Source organism: Coffea arabica, chromosome 7e (assembly GCF_036785885.1).
Source record: "Coffea arabica cultivar ET-39 chromosome 7e, Coffea Arabica ET-39 HiFi, whole genome shotgun sequence".
Taxonomy (NCBI): Eukaryota; Viridiplantae; Streptophyta; class Magnoliopsida; order Gentianales; family Rubiaceae; genus Coffea; species Coffea arabica.
In genome coordinates this window covers 39,836,284-39,854,463 of record NC_092323.1, presented here as the reverse complement: position 1 = coordinate 39,854,463, position 18,180 = coordinate 39,836,284, and the positions used below count along the sequence as shown (strand labels likewise).

The following is an 18,180-nucleotide window of genomic DNA, read 5'->3' as shown; positions in this document are numbered from 1 at the left end:
CCGTACGGTAATAAACTAATAATAGAGCATATATTGTTAACAATGGCTCCCACTGGCAATAAAATGGCCAGCTCGAAATATACAATGATTCCTGATTTTCCCATATGTCCTAGACAGTTACAGATAATGCTAGTCTTCTGACCTTGCTAACAAAACTATGTGAAGAGCAACACCTACTATACCGCATTATTTCATCCAGCCAACTAGTTTGTTCTTTGTAAACTAGGACTTAATATAGTTAAGCAATATAACATGAAAATTGAAGGCCTTTTTCAATTTTCCATTAATGAGAGAATCAATTGAGAAAGAGACCAATTGGATGAAGCATTTTATTTTCTCCTATGCATGGACACGGGAAAGGATTAAAGTTTCTGATGCCAATGAATATTTTATTTTTCCATCTGTTCATCCTGTTATAATTGAATAGTGATGGAGTTTTTTGTATCAAATTGAGTTTCACGGCGGGGCTTCTCTATCATACATGCAATAATTTATTATTGGGTTAAGGGAGTCGTGAATATGGGGCAATCCTGTGGCTGCTAATTTTTCAACATAAGTAGAATAAGAGCCGAAGAGCTCTGATGACCTGGATGGTTTTCGTCGTCCTCTCACGTGCGTTGTGCGTGGTTCCTGACGACATCGTTTTGTGTTGTTCGCCTCTTTCGCTGGTGGTTTAGCTTTGTTGTCTTCTTCCATGACGTTCGGCACTGTTCTATGTCAGAAAGGCAGTCTGCACTTGGTCACTCCCATTTCACTAATCCAGCTAGCCTTCGTCCTCATCTAATAACGGCAATAAATAATTTCTGTACTACTTTTGCTCTTACTCTTCGGCCTTTTTTCAGCTTTTCAGTCGGAGCATTAATGGGTTTAGGGTTTGGGGTTTGGGGTAAAGAATAGAGACCCCACACTTCTCTCTTTCTTTTCTTTCCTCAGAAGCTCCGCCACCTTCTTCCTCTCCAAAGCGTTTCATCTCTCATTTCTTCTTCGTTCATTTTTGTTATTTTTCCTTTCTCCTGCACGATCATAGATGACTTCCGAAAATACTCGTGGACGGTTTGCTCTGTGGTTGTGCAGGTGCCGTCTCATTTGCTGTCGTACTTTCATATCTCTACGAGCAAGACTGGAAAGACGCCATTTTAGTGCTCTTATATTCTCAAATGTGAAGCTTCCCTCTCGCATCGGATTGACGGCTATTCTGGTGGTATCTCATTGGGAATTCTGTGTCCCTACGGCAACTGGGGTCAATGATTCCGGCTCAGTGGACTCTACTTTGATCCAGTCCATAAGGAGGAAGGTTTGATCCACTGAACGTATCTCTTTTTTGCCCTTCTTGTATGATACATTCTGTATAACGAGCTCCTCTGATCATTTTTTTCACTTAGTCGGAGCAATCTTTGGTGTTGTTTTATTCGCATAAAAACAGTTGATCCTGTGTACCTGCGGCAAAAGAGTGCAGATGGATCTGAGCTATTTTATTTCTATTCAAAAATTTGCCTTTTTAATTTCGTTTCTATTTTTTTTTTCTAATTTTTAACCAATATGACCTCCTTTTTTGGGCCCTCTTAGAGATGATCTCAAAGAAAAGCTTCAACCCCAGATCTTCAAGCTAAAGTAATAGAGTGAGGTATGTGCGATTTTCTCTACTTTTTTCCCTAATTATTTCATTTCATAGGATTTTTTTCTGAATTTTCCTGATTTTTTTAAAAAATGACAATATTGATTTTATTAGAAATGGCTCTACCGAAATTTTTCTGGCTGATTTTCAAGTTTATTATTGCTAATTAATTGGATTACTGGAATGGACAGGTTGTTGCAGTTAAGCAATTGGATAGAAATAGGCTTCAGGGTAACCGGGAATTTTTTGTTCAGGCTCTTATGTTCAGTCTTTTATATCATTCTAACCTTGTAAATTTAATCGGTTACTGTGCTGATGGGGACCAGAGGCTACTTGTCTATGAGTTCATGCCCTTGGGATCATTGGAAGATCATCTTCATGGTATCATTTCAGGCATTCTTGTTCATTATCTTGTCAATTCTTTGTGGTTTAGTTATTGCATGTTCAGCAAGAAGTCCATCCCATTTTTAAATTGAATTTACATGTTTACTGAAATTTACAAACTGCGTACACTTTCTTAAGGAAGGCTTGATGACAGTGTAAGTTTTGTTTAGAAAGTTAATTGGGCTTTTTTCTACTTAAACTAACTTTTATGTTGATTGTTCTTTCTTTACAATAATGCCGTTTATAAGGAAAAATAAAATGCAGAACTAATGAAGCCTCAATAACAGAGCATAGGCTCAAACTTGCTTATTCTAAGTATGGGGGTCAATGTTCATTTTAGAAAAAGGGGAAAGGTGGGGTTGGGGGCATATAAGTGGCATAGTATAGTGAATGGATGGTTTGGTGTTTTGAATAGTGGTGATTGGTATTGTATCATGTTATGCCTTTACTCCACATTCTGTTGTTTGAGGTTGATGAAGAGTGGCATAATGCATTTCTTCACTTAGTAAGAGTGGGTTCCTTAGCTGATCATAATGTTAAGGGATCTTGTGCTTTGTGCTTTAATTGCATTCCTGAAACTCTGTCTCTCTCTTTTGTCCTGCATGTGTTTACATTCAGGCTACGAGAGTTTCAGTTGAATGATTTTAAGCCTTATCACTTCTCCACCTAATGTTGTAAGTGAGGATTAACATTGTCAATAGCTATCAACAAGCTGAAAATGTTGAGCACAGATATGAAATTTATTTGTACCACCAAATGACTTTACACACCTTGCATGTGAAAATGACTCACTGTTGTGATTCTCGTAATTGTTGTTTAATAACTTGACTTCTTTTGTGGAAAGCCAAAATGAAAGTCATGCCATTTAGTTTATTTATGTTTGTGTTAAGTGTTCAGTAGAGCATTCCTCTTTCTTAATCTTTGAATGAATTTTGGGTTGTTAGACTCTTATATCAGTTTAACAATGGGGGAATAAATTTTGCATTTAACAAATCTTAATATGCGTGCTTATATTTTGAACAAATTTTGCTCTCAATATTAATGTGTGTGCCTATGATTTTTCTCCACAAGTACAGCTGTTATTGCCACTGTATTACAGTTGTCATAATTATAACTGGTGAATAATGTGCTAATTTTCAATGTCATTTAATACTCCTTTGTTGGGTTTACGTTAGAATACTATTCTGGTAGCTATCGCTTAACATCAACTTTGGATAATGTGCTAATTTTAATGTCATTCAATACTTCTTTGTTGGGCTTATGTTAGAGTACTGTTCTGGTAGCTATCGCACAACATAATTTGTTACATCCTTGTAAACCATTTTAACAATTCTTTTGCAGATCTTCCACCTGATAAAGAACCATTAGATTGGAATTCAAGAATGAAGATAGCAGCAGGTGTGGTCAAGGATTTGGAGTATCTTCATGATAAAGCGAATCCTCCTGTCATTTATAGGGATTTCAAGTCATCTAACATATTACTGGATGAAGGGTTTGTTCCAAAGCTTTCAGACTTTGGGCTGGCGAAACTTGGTCCTACTGGAGACAAGTCGCATGTCTCCACAAGGGTCATGGGAACTTATGGTTATCGTGCTCCTGAGTATGCTATGAGTGGGCAATTGATGGTGAAATCTGATGTCTACAATTTTGGGGTTGTCTTCCTGGAACTTATCACTGGACAGGTACTTTTTTCTCCTCTTTTTTTTTTTCCGGAGCATTGGTTTTATGTCTTCAATTTGTTTTTATTTATGAAGTTTAAACTGCCAAGTTACCTTGAGGGATATTTTGTAATTATGAATTTGTCTATAGTCCTGGAAGCCAGTAATATGTTATTTCACTTTTTTATTGGTTGGAAAAAATATGAAAATGATCTATTTGGAAAAATCCGAATAGATCCTAATGAGGCCCTTGTGAAACTATGGTGGAAGTTGTTTCTTTTTGAAATTTTTTTACTCATAAGGAAAGTGTTACGGTAATTGGTGTAAAGGATATGATTTGGAAGGTATATATTTGTTAATAAAACTTGATAAGATGAACCTTTTGAAACAAGTCTAAGGGATGACCCTCAATCCTGTGAAATACTTTTTTATCTTCTTGTGATCTTTTGTATTTATTTTTAATTAAGAAACTAATGTGTATGAAGGTTGAATGCTTAAGTGGGTTTGAAGGTTTTTCTAATAGTCTTTGTTGTGACTATTTGGGTTGATTTTCTAAATTTTAATGTTTGGATTTTTGGTTGGTGGCAGTTGAGACTTGGGTGTGTGTTTCATGAGGGAGAATCACTTGGATTAGGTTTGTCTCTTTCTTTATTTCTTCTCTGTTTGAACAATCTATTCCAATGCTTCCCTATTCAGCTAGCTTCTTGTTTTATTTTTAAAACTTGTGTTGCCTTTCTTTCTATTGTAGATACGAAGCAATTGTAGAGTTGTAGATAGTCTTTTTGCCCTGCAAATGCTTATTTGATGGCTCCAAGCATATTCAAGAACAACATTTAAGCCTCCACAGGTTATGCATAAAAAATGCTGAATTTGAAAATTAATATGGTTATGCATGTAGTCTTCTATTCCATGCTTCTACTTTAACCAGAATACCTAGAACATTATTTACCTTCTTTCTGTTCATTTTTGTTATATAGCTTTCTCTAACATGCTTGTTTTCTTTATTTCATCAATTTGCTGATGAGAAAATTTGTGAGAAGGACCCTTCTAGGTGGTTTGCTTATGTTTTTTCCTAAGATTTTAGCATCCTGGCTTTTCTAAAAATCATTTGAAATTAATGTAGTGACTGTAATTCTTGTACGGGAGATCTTTCTTTGTTTCTCTTCCTATGATACCTATTCAAATGTTATAAGCATTGTTGTCACTTGGCTGATATTTTCCCTTTTGTTTGTTTGAGCTTGTGGTTTTTATAAATTGAGAAGCATAACTTTTGATATTTTTTGTTCTATTTCTCTATGTTTTGAAGTCATGTGGTTGGGGTTTGTCAAAGGGAAATTGCTGATGAAGATTGCTCACATTCATGAGAAGATTAATCGCTTTACTCAACTTGTAGTTTTGCTCTACCTTGTCTTTTCATGAAAAAATCAGTTGATAAGAAAAGTAAATTTGAAGAGTCCAAATTTTCGAAAGAACCAAAAAATATATAAAGCAAAAACCGTCCTATTTGCTTAGGCATGATGTAATTCTAGAAGTAAAAGTTTGAAAGATTACCTTGCTTTATTGCAAGTAATTATGCTGAACCTGGTTTCAGTTTGTTTGAATTTAAATTCTGTGCTGGGTTTCACTTTTGCTTGATGAAGGTGTCTGAGTCACTGGAATCAGATAAGTCGATGCTGAAGGATCTTAATCATGAATTTGAAGAAAAATTAATTGTGAGTTATTAAAAAAATAGTTATTAGGTTTTCAAGATTAGGTTGTAGCAATTTTTTTTTATTTTCTGAAGCATTTATGTCTACATAATCTACAAGGAACATATGGATAAGCGGGAGAAGGAGATTCAAGAACTACGGTTGCTTGGTGCATCAAATGAGAAGGCTTATGCTGTTTTTCACAATGCTGGATATCTACTTCAGAATGTTCCTGGTCAATCTTGGAGGTAAATTCTGGCATCACTTTGTCTATAAAAAGCAACACATTAATTGGATGAAATTAATAGCTTCTTATTAACATTGGCATCTTTTGAGCTTTAAAATTGTAATTAAGGACTTTAAAAAGTGTTTGAGGTTGTTGGCTGCAACATAATGGTCTTGGCATCAATATACAGAAGAATGTTAATTTCGGGCTGTTTCTTCTTGTCATTTTCCTCTTTTTAACAGGTACAGCTGATATCAATATCGAATAATGTATTCTGACTTGTGGGATTGACGAATCCATAAAAGATGAAAGTTCTACAAATTAGCTTTGTCATCTTCTGTTTTGGGATTTGAATCTAGAGTTGAATAATGTTACATTAGGTTTTAGACAGCAGAATCTAGATTCATGTCTGTCTTTGTTGTTGTAAACTACTGTATTGATAAAAAATTAATGAGGGTTATCTTTTTTGACCAAAAATTTCTATAGTAGGATATTTTGTTGTGTATCATTTGACTTTGAAGTTCCAGTTCTTTTATTAACAGAACTGTTAGGTTCTTTTCCTTTCCTTCTTTTTTTGGTTGAATTATTGAATAGAAGACTGTGATCGCATGGATATTTTACATTGTGATATCTACTCAAGTCAATGCATTCGAAGAGCATTTGCCAATCTTTGGTGCCTTTCACTTTCAATCCGATTCACTGCCTTAGGAACTCATGCTCTAGTGAAAGTACTTGTGTGTGCAAAATATGTTCCAGTTAAAATGTTTGTGTATGTTATTTGGCATATCCCATAATTTAATATTTCATCTAGAAGATCAATGGGTTGGAGGTCTCTTAGTATATTGTCTTCTTGTAACCTCCTCCACATTTCTTAACTTTTCATATGTTTGAAGCTACATCAGTATTCGAATTAGCATGATATGGTAGTAAAGGCATTAATTTATATATTGATGTCGTGTTATAACACTGTAAATTTCTTTTCAAAAGGACAACAATGTATATATATACACACACACACACATGTACATGGATAAATTTTTTATACACTAATAGTGTATATACTATCAGGTGTAGATGCATGTCACATATATAAAATTTGATACTTAAATTCAAATTTAGAAGGTGTGGTATTCATGTAATCCTGTCAATGTATATTTACTGATAGTATAGAAAAGATTAATTCATACATTATAAGTATATATTTTATTTCATTATTAAAGAATATTTATTTTTAACTAACTATACAAATTATCATCCACCAAACGTTGTTATTTCATGAATCCATGTTTAACTGGGCATGTTTTCTATTCATTCCAACGCGCATCGCGCGTCTTATGCCTCCTAGTTACAAATAAAGAAGCCATCAATATTGGGCCCAAAGCTGTCCAAAACTGCATTCAGTACAACTGGACTATTGCGGTAGTACCCAATACCATTTTTCCAATTCTAAATCAATAGTGAGATCAAAATTCATTGTGCAAATAAAATCTTTAAAATTTTTGGAGATGCAGCTGCCTCTTCTTATTCTTCAATAGAAAATTATTGCCGTGATCTAGGTCCACTTGAGTTTTCTTTCTTCTTTTCTTTTTAAATTGCTGCTTGAATGGTGTTTTTTTTTTTTGAGTATTTGTCTAAAACTTTACGATAAGTTGCTGAAAATGTTTTAGAAAAAAAATGTTGTTGTTTGTCCAAAACACCTAAAACACCTCTTAGTGTTTCAAACACCCCCTTCCCCTAACCCCACCACCAGCAACTTCCGCCATCCACGACCACTATCCACCTCCGCCATTGATACCTTATTTAATATATTTATGTAAGTATTTTTCTAAGACTTGTAGGTATTTTAGGCGTTACCATAGTTGGTGTTTTAAACAAATTTTGAATTTCTAAAACAGGCCAAAAAAAAAAAGACATCCAAACGGACCCAATTTATTAGTTTACGTCCCTCTTGCAAAATGGAGGGGTAATGATGCCAAAATTCATCCGTAACGGCTTTCATGTCTGGCTTTACATCACCACTAGTTATCCATTTTAGATTCTTTGAAATTGATTACATAATTCATTCCAAACATTTTGAAATAATATTACTGAAAAAATATATTTTGAAAAAATTACAATTTACCAGCAATAATTTATTTCATATATAGCATTTTTTGTTCTTCAAACATTTTTATTTTTATTTAGAAGTCATAGAAGAGTAAAATGTTACATAGACCTAATTTTCCGAATTGAAGGCATTCCTAGCCTATCAAGGCAAATTGCTCCACGAGCCATTGTTGGAAACGTATTCAATGTCTCGTATATCTTGATTTGTTAGTCTGGATGAGATACGCCCACATTGGATAACACATCAGCCACCTTGTTCGCTTCCCTGTAACAATGCGAAAAACGATCCGGATCTTCCATAAACTGCAAAATTTGCCTGATCATCCATCGGATGTGCCAGGGACATTGAATGCGATGCTGAAGAATTCCAATTAATACCAAAGAATCCGATTGCACATAGATATTCCGAAAGCTCCTCTGTGCACATGTTTGTAGCCAAATCCATTCAATTGCTGAAAGAGGAGAACATGTTTGTGGTTAATAATTAGGGATAATTCCAAAAACACCCATTGAGGTTTTTGATGATATCACTTAATACTCCTAAATTTTGAAAATATTACTAACTTCCTAGTATCACTCAACACCTCTGATATTTGAAAAAATCACTGAGCTCCCCTAATTTTGATTTTATGTAGCATTGTCAACCAATTTCAAAGCAGACGGTTAGAAACTCATTTGAAGAGAGAAGATAATCTCATTCCAAACTTACCCTGTCGTGCCCCATTTTTGAAAAATAGAAAAGGGTTTTAGAAAAATGAGTTTTTGATTTTATTTTAGAAAATAAAGAAAAAGGGCCTAAAATAGAACATAGAAAATGCAACAGTTTGGATCCAAATTAATAGTCCAAAAAGGGTCTTTAGAAAAAAAAGTAGAGTCGCCACTTGGTATCGACTTTAGGTGTACCAAACTACCAAAAAATGTTTGAAAATGAAAAAAGTAAAAAAAACCCTTTTAAATGACTCCAGATTTTCGAAAATAAGAGAAAAAAATTCGGGAGTCACGGTTGAAAAAAGGAAGGCAAAGATTTTGATTTAAAACATCTTTTCAACCTAATCAAGACTAGTTGCAAGATTTAGGCAAAAATTTTCCTAATCTAACATATAGAACTTATCACATTCAGATGCTTCTATATAGATACAAACCTAGACCTGGGGGTATTGAAAGAGACAAAATGTCTCTTCGAAGTTTAATTGGTGCAAATCACATTAATTATGAAGCCCAAAACTAATCCCTTAAAGAGGTCAAGAATATGCAAAAGATGAGAGTCTAAGAAAAGAAAATTATGCTATATAGATAAATACACGTGACCTAGAAGAGAAGAATGCAGCATAACGGGTACGAGATGCTAAAATTCGTGATACAATTTTCCTTCTTATAGAGAGGGTAAAGCGTGCTAAAGCTAAAAAGTCATATTCGTTCATTTCCCATATTCGAAGAGTGGCTCTTCTAATCTAGTCAAGCAAATGAATTAACTTACTTCTAATTTCCTAAAATGAGATACAATTCTAAATAATCGTCCAAACGTATAGAGGGTAAGGAAATAATAGTAGAAAAAAATCATGCAAATGAAAATAACCTAAAAATAGAAAAAAATACATGAGATGCAATAAATGTTGCATCAAACCATGAATCTAGCGTATCGATGACCTAAAGGGTCTAGCATTGAACTAATCCATTTCTACAAGTCCTCATTAGAGTTGGACTAGTGAGAAATCAGGGAAAAAAGCCACAACTAGCATTGGACTAGTGTGGTGATGTCAGTCGCTCATTATAAATAAATAAAATATATAAAGCGTAATTAAAGCAAATAAACACATAAAACACATAGAGTATATAGAGCACATAATACATAGGTACACTATCTAGATGCAAAACTCTAAAGAAACCAAATAAAATACATAACCACACAAGTATGCAAGCAAATAAAATCTAACTATTACATTAGGGACCCTAACTTACAATCTAAAAGGGGAATTTTGAAAATAATGAGCCTATCTATTACATTTATTTGACTAATTACATTTTTGGTAAAACAATAAAATCTATATATTACATCACCTATCTAAATACATTTCTTGGGCAAGAGGATACAACATATCTATTACAATTTGGCATTTAAATGCCTTCCAAACAAACATCTAAATTAAATAAAATAAATAAAGGCTTCAAATGAATAAAATGAGTGAACAAAAGAAAAAGTACTTAAAGCATGCAATCACATATAAAAACACATAGGAGCACATAAAAAAGGATTAAAAATAATAAAGGGCATCTCCCTTAAAGTAGTGACTAAATGAGGTAGAGTTTGCCCTATTTATACTTCGAAATTAACAAAATGATCAATGCACTAATTTATTAATAATTTAAAAGAAAATGTAAATATATAGCAACTTTACTTTATTATTCCAATGAAATATGAATAAACATAAAATCCCTAAAATTTATAAATTAGATGCATATAATTGAAGCATGATTAACAATTTAAAGAGGATAAACAATTGTGATTAAGAAATAATAAAGAATAGGGACCTAATTATAAAAATTGAGAAGTTTTTGGGGTCAAATTATAATTCTCAAGAAAATAGAGGTCAAAATTGAATAAAAATAAAGTTTAAGGATGAAACTGTAATTAAATTAAAGACCTAAATGAAAGAAATCCAAAATTTTAGAGCCACACCAAATTATTTATAAGATCAGGGGCCAAATTACAAAAATTGTTTTCTAATAACAAAATAGAACCTCGCCTTTTCTTTTTTTTTTTTGTTTATTTGTTGTGGCTTGGGCCAAACCCACTTCGGCCCAGCAAAATGGGCGGGAGTGTTGTTAAAAAAGGTAGATCAGCCCAACTTATTTTACTGAATCAAGATTTAATAAATTATTGGGTTTGAACATCAAAACCCATGCACATACCAAAGCAAAAAAAAGGATAAGCCCAACTAATCAGACCCACAAACACCAAAACATCAGGCCACATAGATTTGGAGAATCAAACCATAACAAACAAACAAAAAATAAAAGGAACATAAGTTAAATCAATATGAAGTTTTCAGTGGGTATGAAGTTTCCAGTGGATCGATCTACCGGAACCTGGAAAATTCAGGCCAAAATAGCTGAAATCTGGCTGAAAATTTTTCCAAGGGCGTTTAAAGTCAGATCTTGACATAAACATGCTTTTCATGATCTCATGAGTTAATTTAAACATCAAATAGGACTATCAAACACTATAAATCATGAGAAAAATGAAATCTAAGGTGTAAAACACATAAAAACTCATGTAATTGCTTAAAATCTCATGAAAAATGTTAATTCAACTGAGAGAAAGGGTTATAATTACCTATAGATGTTTGAGGACTCGAACCAATGTGGAAAAACTCGAGAAAAATGCTCCCCAAATGCGGAAAACGAATCAAACAAGTTCTTGCTGCAGTGTTCCATGTACTAACGAAGTTGCAATTTCAAGCTTGAATTTGAGGTGCTTAATGACGTTTTTTCAGGAGGTTTGCAAAACCAAAATTGTTCCCCTACAAGTAGAGATAGTGTAGAAAAAATAATTGCCTCAAAAGAAGGTCGGAATTGGTCAGAATCAGGTAACGAACAGGGCTGTTCAGTCAACCTTGGCTCAGTATTCTGCAGAAAAATTTTTGAGGAGCAAAGTTTGGGCTTCCATTTGAGGAATTTTTGATAGTTTTCGGCAAAACTCTTCAACACAAAAGTTATTCCCCTCTGTCTCACAATAATGTAGAAAGAACAATAACTGGAATATGATCTATAATGAAGGAGAAAAGCCCCTTCGATCTAGGCTGGTTTGTTAGCTTTTTTCCAAATTTTTGTAAGCGAAATTTTTTCTTTTCTTGCTTTTCTCTCTTTTTTTCTCTTTTGCTGCTTCTGCCGACTTTTCTAAAACCTATTCCCCAATCCTAAAGACTCATTGCTCAGCCTTTTAAATGAAACCAACAAGCTACAACGCTAAGAATGATGGCTGAGATTGAAACCAAGTTGTTTTTGGTTTATTTGGTCCTTTAGATCCATTTGCCAGCTGTTTTCTTAGTGGATTTTTGGTGATGATGTGCCCTAGTACTTGATGAATTTGGGAGGAAAGAAATAAGAAACAAAAACCAATGTAAATTGCTCCAGAAAATTTAGCTCCTTCCTTGTATTATTTGCTAGTTTTTTGTTGCTGCAAAGAATTTTTTTTTTAAGCAAATGGGCTAATGGGCCTCTTTTCTTTTCTTTCTTTTCCTAATTTTTGTTGGGGTTTTGCCTTGGGCTTAAGGGGGTTTTGGTTTGGGTTTTGTTTGGGCTTTGATTTGGATTTCTGTGAAGCTTTGCCCATAGTTTTTTTTTTTTTTTTGGGATTTTGATTGGACTTTGGGAGGAATTTTTGGTTGGGTTTAGGGGGAGTTTGACTGGGTTTGAAACAAAAGAAAATCTCTACCTTTTCTTTCAATTTTGAAGACCCATTTTCATTTCTCCTTTTCCCTACAAAATAACACAAAAAACAAAAAGACAAAAAATAAAAATGATTACTTAAACAATAAAAATACAAATAAAGAAATGAAAAAATTATTTTATTATTTTTTTTGTGAAGAATTTGGAAAATTTTGGTGTCTACGTACCCTATTTTGTCCTTTCTTATACAAAATTCTAAGAATGTTGATAAAAGGTAGAAAACAATGTCAAAAAGCCAGAAGCTGTGAGCTTGATGACACAAAATATTATAGATGCAACTATAAATAGCAAATATTTTTCATTCCAAATGACTTATCATTAAAAGCTCATTTGAATTATTCTCAAGCTACCAAAAAATATTATTTTCTTCATTAATAAAATAAAGCACCGGGATCCCTCTCTCCTATATAGGATTTGTCTTTTTTTTAGGGCACATGCTATACATGGGAGAGAGGCGCCACTCCTAAATTTTATTAATAGATTAAATAATAAATAAGGAGGGAAACATATACGTAACATCCAAAATGTGTATGAGAGAGTTAAAAAACCAAAAAACACAAAAATATAAAGACTATGTCTTTACAAATTTTCTAAATGAAGGGAGACCCAACCTATCAATCCTTAAGGCACCTTGAACACGAGTTGCAAGATCCTTTGCAAGATTATATACCATATTAGCAACTTGATTAGCTTGTCATAGACAATGAGAAATATGGACAAAATTGTGCATTAAGCCCCATAACTCCTCCAATTCAGCCAACATTACAAATAATGTTGTTTAGTATAGGGTTTGTTATTAAAAAAAATTTTCTTCATTGTAAAGTGCTCTAGGTAAGTCAAAGGAAGTTTAAAAGTTGTTCAGAATTTTTTAAAATTTCTAACATATTTTGTCTCAGTCGATGGCTTGAAAACTCAAAAAAAAGAGAGAGAAAGGGGGAGGAGCAAGCTAAAAATTACATTTAAAAACTTATGGGTAAATAACACTAAACCTCCCTCTAGTTTTTACTAAAATTAGATACCTTTCCTCTCAATTTAAGAATAACAATAACCTCCCCTCTTGTTTATTAGATAACATCAAAAGCCTCCTATACTCTTAATCAATAAATAGAAATTAACCAATTTTAACATACATTTACTTTAATGTCTCCAAAATGCCCTTATGATTATATAGTTTGATATTTCAAAGAAAAAAGAAAAAAAGGTGGAGCTAATTTTTCTTTTCTTAAAAATTTATGGTTATAAAAAATTGATGACACTTAATTGCATATATAGCCATAAAAGCTGGCTCACATCAATTCTTTTATCATTCAATCAAGAGCATATATTTTTAAAAGTAAATATGAAATAATTTTTCCTAACTCAACTTTGCAACTTATTTGATGTCTTCATTCTGTTGTTTCATATTCACACATATATATAAGTTAGGGTTTCATAGGATTAAAGGATTTGATAAATATACATTTGAGATACCCCATTTTATTTTAATATATTTATTGCAAGAACAGATATGCATACATGCCTCTTTAATTCGATGGGTGAAAATAAAACATTAAAAAGAAATTATAAAAATGTCAAGTCTTCAATTTTCATGAATAAAACTCTCCTTTTTATTTTTTACTTTTACTTCCTTTTGGGAGAGAATAAAAACTCTTTTTTTTTAACAATTTTCTTATGGTTAAAATGAAGAACATGAATAGGAAAGATAAAGGTGAAATTGTGTAAAGGGTAAAATTATATTGTCCAGTCATCATTAATGCTAGATGGAGGGAAATTAATCATAAAGGAGGTGTGAGGACTCATGTTTTTATTCTTAATTTAGTCTATTTTAAAATTATTTGCATTGGTATTATTTAATTTTATTATTTTAGCGTGAATTTTACTTAAATTATACTTTTATCGCTTACGCATCAAAATTTTTCAAAAAAGTCGCGCTGGTATGACTAATCGGAGATTTGGAGAATTAATTTTAGACTAGTAAGAATGGGTAATTGTAGTGTTAGAGGAACTACCTTGGAGGATTAGTATTTAAGTATAGTAAACCATAAGGAATTGGTAGTACATCTCAATATGACCCCACTAGTCAAAGTTGACTCTCTCATCTAACAAAAAACAGCCCTTCTTCTTATCTTTTCACCACAAATCAAAACTTCAACTCCCTCACTCTCTCTCTACTTGGCCGAAATTTGGAGCTCAAAAGGAGGAAGGAAAAGCATCAACATTTGGCCTTAATGTTGCTCAAAGATCCACACCCAACCCTCAAGACCTTTGGATATTGCTCTAACTAGAGGAAAGTTGCAATCTTGTGGTGGGTTTGGTGGATTGTTGGTGAAAAACCTTGGCTCTACTTAGGGTTCAAGAAACCTTCAAGAGGTAACAAATTTTACTCCCTTTGATCTTTAATTTTCCAAAGATTAGTAATGGGTAGTGGTTGTTGCATGGATTTGGAAACCCTACCCAAAAATCTAAACTAGAGGACTTGAGGAAAACCCTTGTTTCTTACTTTATATCCTAGGTAGTGGCCTTGAAGTGAACTTTTAGGTAAATGACTTGAGGATTCTTACTTGTTTGATTGTATTCTTGCAGATTATAGCTTGGTTGTTGACTTGAAAGTTGGAAAGAAACTTGAAGGTGAACGGGAAGGGGCAGCCAAAATTTTTCTGAGTTATTTCCTTGATTTACTTTCGAAATTTGATGCTTAAATTATGTTAAAATTGCTGGTATGAATTTCATACTTAATTGTATGGGTGGTTTGAATAAAAGTCTTGTGGTTTTAAAAGAGAAAAAGGATTTTTCCAAGTGAAAAATGAGTTTCCAAATTTTCGGATTTCACTGACCAGTCTCAGTAAGATACTTATATCTTGGTGTAAAAAAATCCAATTGAGGTGCTGTCAGTGGAATTTGAAACTAGACTCATAGACCTTTGTTCTATAAAAATTTTATATTTTTCCTCCATGTGTACCTCTGTCCGTGACTCCTCAAAGTAGGCTGTCCTGCTTGAATGTCCTGTTCTTCAGGAAAATGAATTTTTGAATTGGATCGAATATTTGGCCTACTTGTGATTTGAATCTCTGAAAAGTGTCTTCTGGAATGTTGTAGTACTAAAAATCTATTTTCCAATGATATAAAATTTCCCTGCTAATTTGTTTTGAGTGAGCCGTAGCGAATCAACAAAGTGGACTGACCTGTTTACCTAGTTGTCCGAGAGAAACTGTGTAGTTGCATCTTGTGTCTCAATTTCGTCCCTCTTGTGAAAGGAGTTTGGAAACGATATCTTCTGATGATTTGAAGCATTTTGAATCTAGTTTCTAATGCCATAAACCATTCTCAATTTGGACTTGTGTAGAGTTAGATATGGTCTGATTTCAAAACTATGTCAAAGCTGGTAACTGGAAAATTGTTGAACAGGTCGTGAAATCCAGCCATCTTCAAACTATTGTATCTTGCTGTTCAAAGATCTAAATTTAGTTCCACTGGGTGTGTTTGAAACTTTACTTGAAACTCTTGCTGTGTTATAAATTTCAGAGGTTAATTCAATACCTATGAATTTTGCCAAATTTTCAAACTTTGCTGAAAAACAAGAACTGGTTCTGCCATGTCTTCGTGAAACAGTAAATTTGAGTTGAAATTCGAATGATTTCTGGTTGGAATCTGGGAAAAGTGTCTTCGGGAAAGTTTTAGTACTTGAATCTAGTTTCCAACGGTATAAAGTTTCTCATTTTTGGACTTGCCAAACCCGAGATATGATTTTCCAAGTATTGTTGCGTAAAGCCGACAGTCCGTTTTCTCATTTGGGAAAAATTGTTGCGTAAACCCGAGATATGATTTTAAGAACGCCCAACTTCCTTTTGAAATTGATAGTCCGTTTTAAACTTGATTTCATGGATGATACAAGTTTCCCGTTTGACTTTAAATCCTCATTTTTGAATCTCGATTTTCGATGAATTAAAACTCTTTTTAAGGCGTTGTTAAGTTTTAAACCAGTGCATTTTCTTTCTTGATTGTTAAGCGGTCTAGAGTATCTGTGAGTGATAGTTGGTCGCTATTTCTTCAGGTGCTCAAGAGGGTTTCGAAAGGAATCCCGGTGCGGATAACTAAAGGGCTTTATTTACTCACTTGCTTTTGAATTGGTGAGTGTCAAGTGCATGAATTGTTGCTAAATACTTGAATTGTTTCTTGTTAATTAAGTGATTTGAAATTGTCAAGACGAGTGTGTACTTTATCGCACTCGTTCTCTTTTATATGACTAGACAATTGACTTGTGTGAACGTGACTTGACAATTGAATCATGTGAACTTGGCAAATTGTACTTGTACACCTGGGGACGCCCAAAACTCATTGGCTAATCTTGCGACTCGAGCCGGCATGGGCTTGATCGAGAAGCCAGGTGAACCATGAGAAAATTATAAGCTTGACCTTTTGAGTTCTTACTTGGCATACTCGAGTAGTATTGCCCTTCTAGTGAGTGTTTGGTTACAGATCCGAGAGGGTGAAATGATGGATGGAGGAAGTAAGTAGGGTTTCTACGGACTTGCTACCTACCCGGTTGACGGAGTGTCATCACATGGAGGTATTGGATCAAGTCTTGACAAAGCAATGGGAATTTAGCTCTTGAGAGCTCCCGTATCCTTATTGATTGTGCTTTACTGTTATTTGTGAATTTCATGGACTTTCTAACTATATTTCTTGTACAAGTGTTATTGTTAATTGAACTTATGTGTTTGCATGCTTTTCTTGGCTTCGCTGAGCGCTAACTCACCCCCGTAGTTTGTTTTCCTTAACAGGACCTCGGAATGAAAAGATTTTTGGAGAAGCTGACTTGATTACCTTTTGATTAGAATTTGGATGTAAATGGTTTAGTCAACTTTGGATGGTTGTATTTTGAAAAATTTTATGTACCTTTTGGAAACTTTGTGATGTAAGATTTAAATGATTATATAAGGATGCAACTTTTCTTTATATCGATTTTATTATTGGTTGATTATCTTTAAGTTTAGATTTGGCTAGTATTGAACCCTGGCGAGAGCTAAGCAGGCGGCCTGCCGAAACCTTAGTATTCATCCTAAGGAGAAGTGAGGTCGTCACAAGTGGTATCAGAGTTTAGGTTTCAGATCTTTGTAATGTATCCTAGACTTAAAAGTTTAGGTTGCCGGAAAGTGGGATTTGATTGTGTATTAAGTGCAATATGACCTTGGTGCTTGATGTTTTAACGAGTAATATTGAAGTATTTGTGTTTAATTAGAGTGATGTTGAATGCTAGTGTTTTTTTTTTTTGGAGTTAAATCCTTATACGTCTATGATTTAATGTCTTGTGGACTCTATTTTAAGGGTGATTCCATGTCTTTAAATTGTTCTTGAATTGAGGACTTAAAGCAGCCTTGATTTCAAAAGTTTCTTGATGTTGTAGCACTATTTTACTCACAAAACATTATAAGACTTTAATCTTCAAGTTATGTTGGAGGTGAGTCAAGATTATGAATGTTAAATGGCCATCTGATGAGTTTAAGGCTTGGAAACCTTGCTTCCTCCACTATTTTGCTTGCCAAAATTTTGGCAGAAAAGTTGAACCATTTGAACAATTTGGGACTCTACTTTAAGTTTGAAAATTAGATATCTTTTGCATTCCTTTTGATTTGACTTATTACCCTACCCTGTATAGGAACTTTCACTTTGAATGTAATGAGAAAAACTTGTATTCATTGGAAGTTTTAGACTAAGAATTTAGAAAGTAGTTTAGGCTTTTGGATAGAATTTGAAATTTATAATTATTCGAATGATATGGCTTGGTATCGTGGATTCTTCTAGTTCTGTCTCTAACTAGGTTTATGGTTCTCCTTCTTTTAATCCTGCCTAGGATAGTAGGGGTGGTGCACGCCGTGAGGCCTTCTATATTTTGCCTGCATGTACTCCTATATTTTGTGGTACTCAATTGCCTATGTCCTACATTTGACATATTTGGCTTGTTTTGTGATCTCCCGACTCGTACTATGACTTTTGGTATATGTAAAGAATCATACTTTAATTCTAAATATTTTTGCAACTTGTATACGCATTAAG

General features: G+C 33.6%; 1 protein-coding gene across 11 annotated transcripts; it reads left to right on the top strand.

Moving 5' to 3' along the window:
- The first annotated feature begins 529 nt into the window (after window positions 1–529).
- Window positions 530–6,136, top strand: LOC113700838 (serine/threonine-protein kinase PBS1-like). Of its 11 annotated transcripts, XM_072059696.1 has the most exons (7): window positions 1,155–1,294; window positions 1,567–1,624; window positions 1,807–1,996; window positions 3,341–3,681; window positions 5,298–5,369; window positions 5,466–5,593; window positions 5,814–6,136. In XM_072059696.1, the coding sequence occupies exons 3-7, from the start codon at window positions 1,876–1,878 to the stop codon at window positions 5,821–5,823; spliced, it is 672 nt and encodes a 223-aa protein (XP_071915797.1). In that variant the 5' UTR covers window positions 1,155–1,294; window positions 1,567–1,624; window positions 1,807–1,875; the 3' UTR covers window positions 5,824–6,136. The 11 variants fall into 11 exon arrangements, 6 of the variants coding, with proteins under 6 accessions (XP_071915796.1, XP_071915795.1, XP_071915792.1 ...); XR_011818441.1 differs by lacking the exons at window positions 1,567–1,624; window positions 5,814–6,136 and adding an exon at window positions 4,406–4,504 and having other exon boundaries at window positions 533–1,294; window positions 1,942–1,996; window positions 5,466–5,594; XR_011818442.1 differs by lacking the exons at window positions 1,567–1,624; window positions 5,814–6,136 and adding an exon at window positions 4,246–4,291 and having other exon boundaries at window positions 538–1,294; window positions 1,942–1,996; window positions 5,466–5,594.
- Window positions 6,137–18,180: the final 12,044 nt, after the last annotated feature.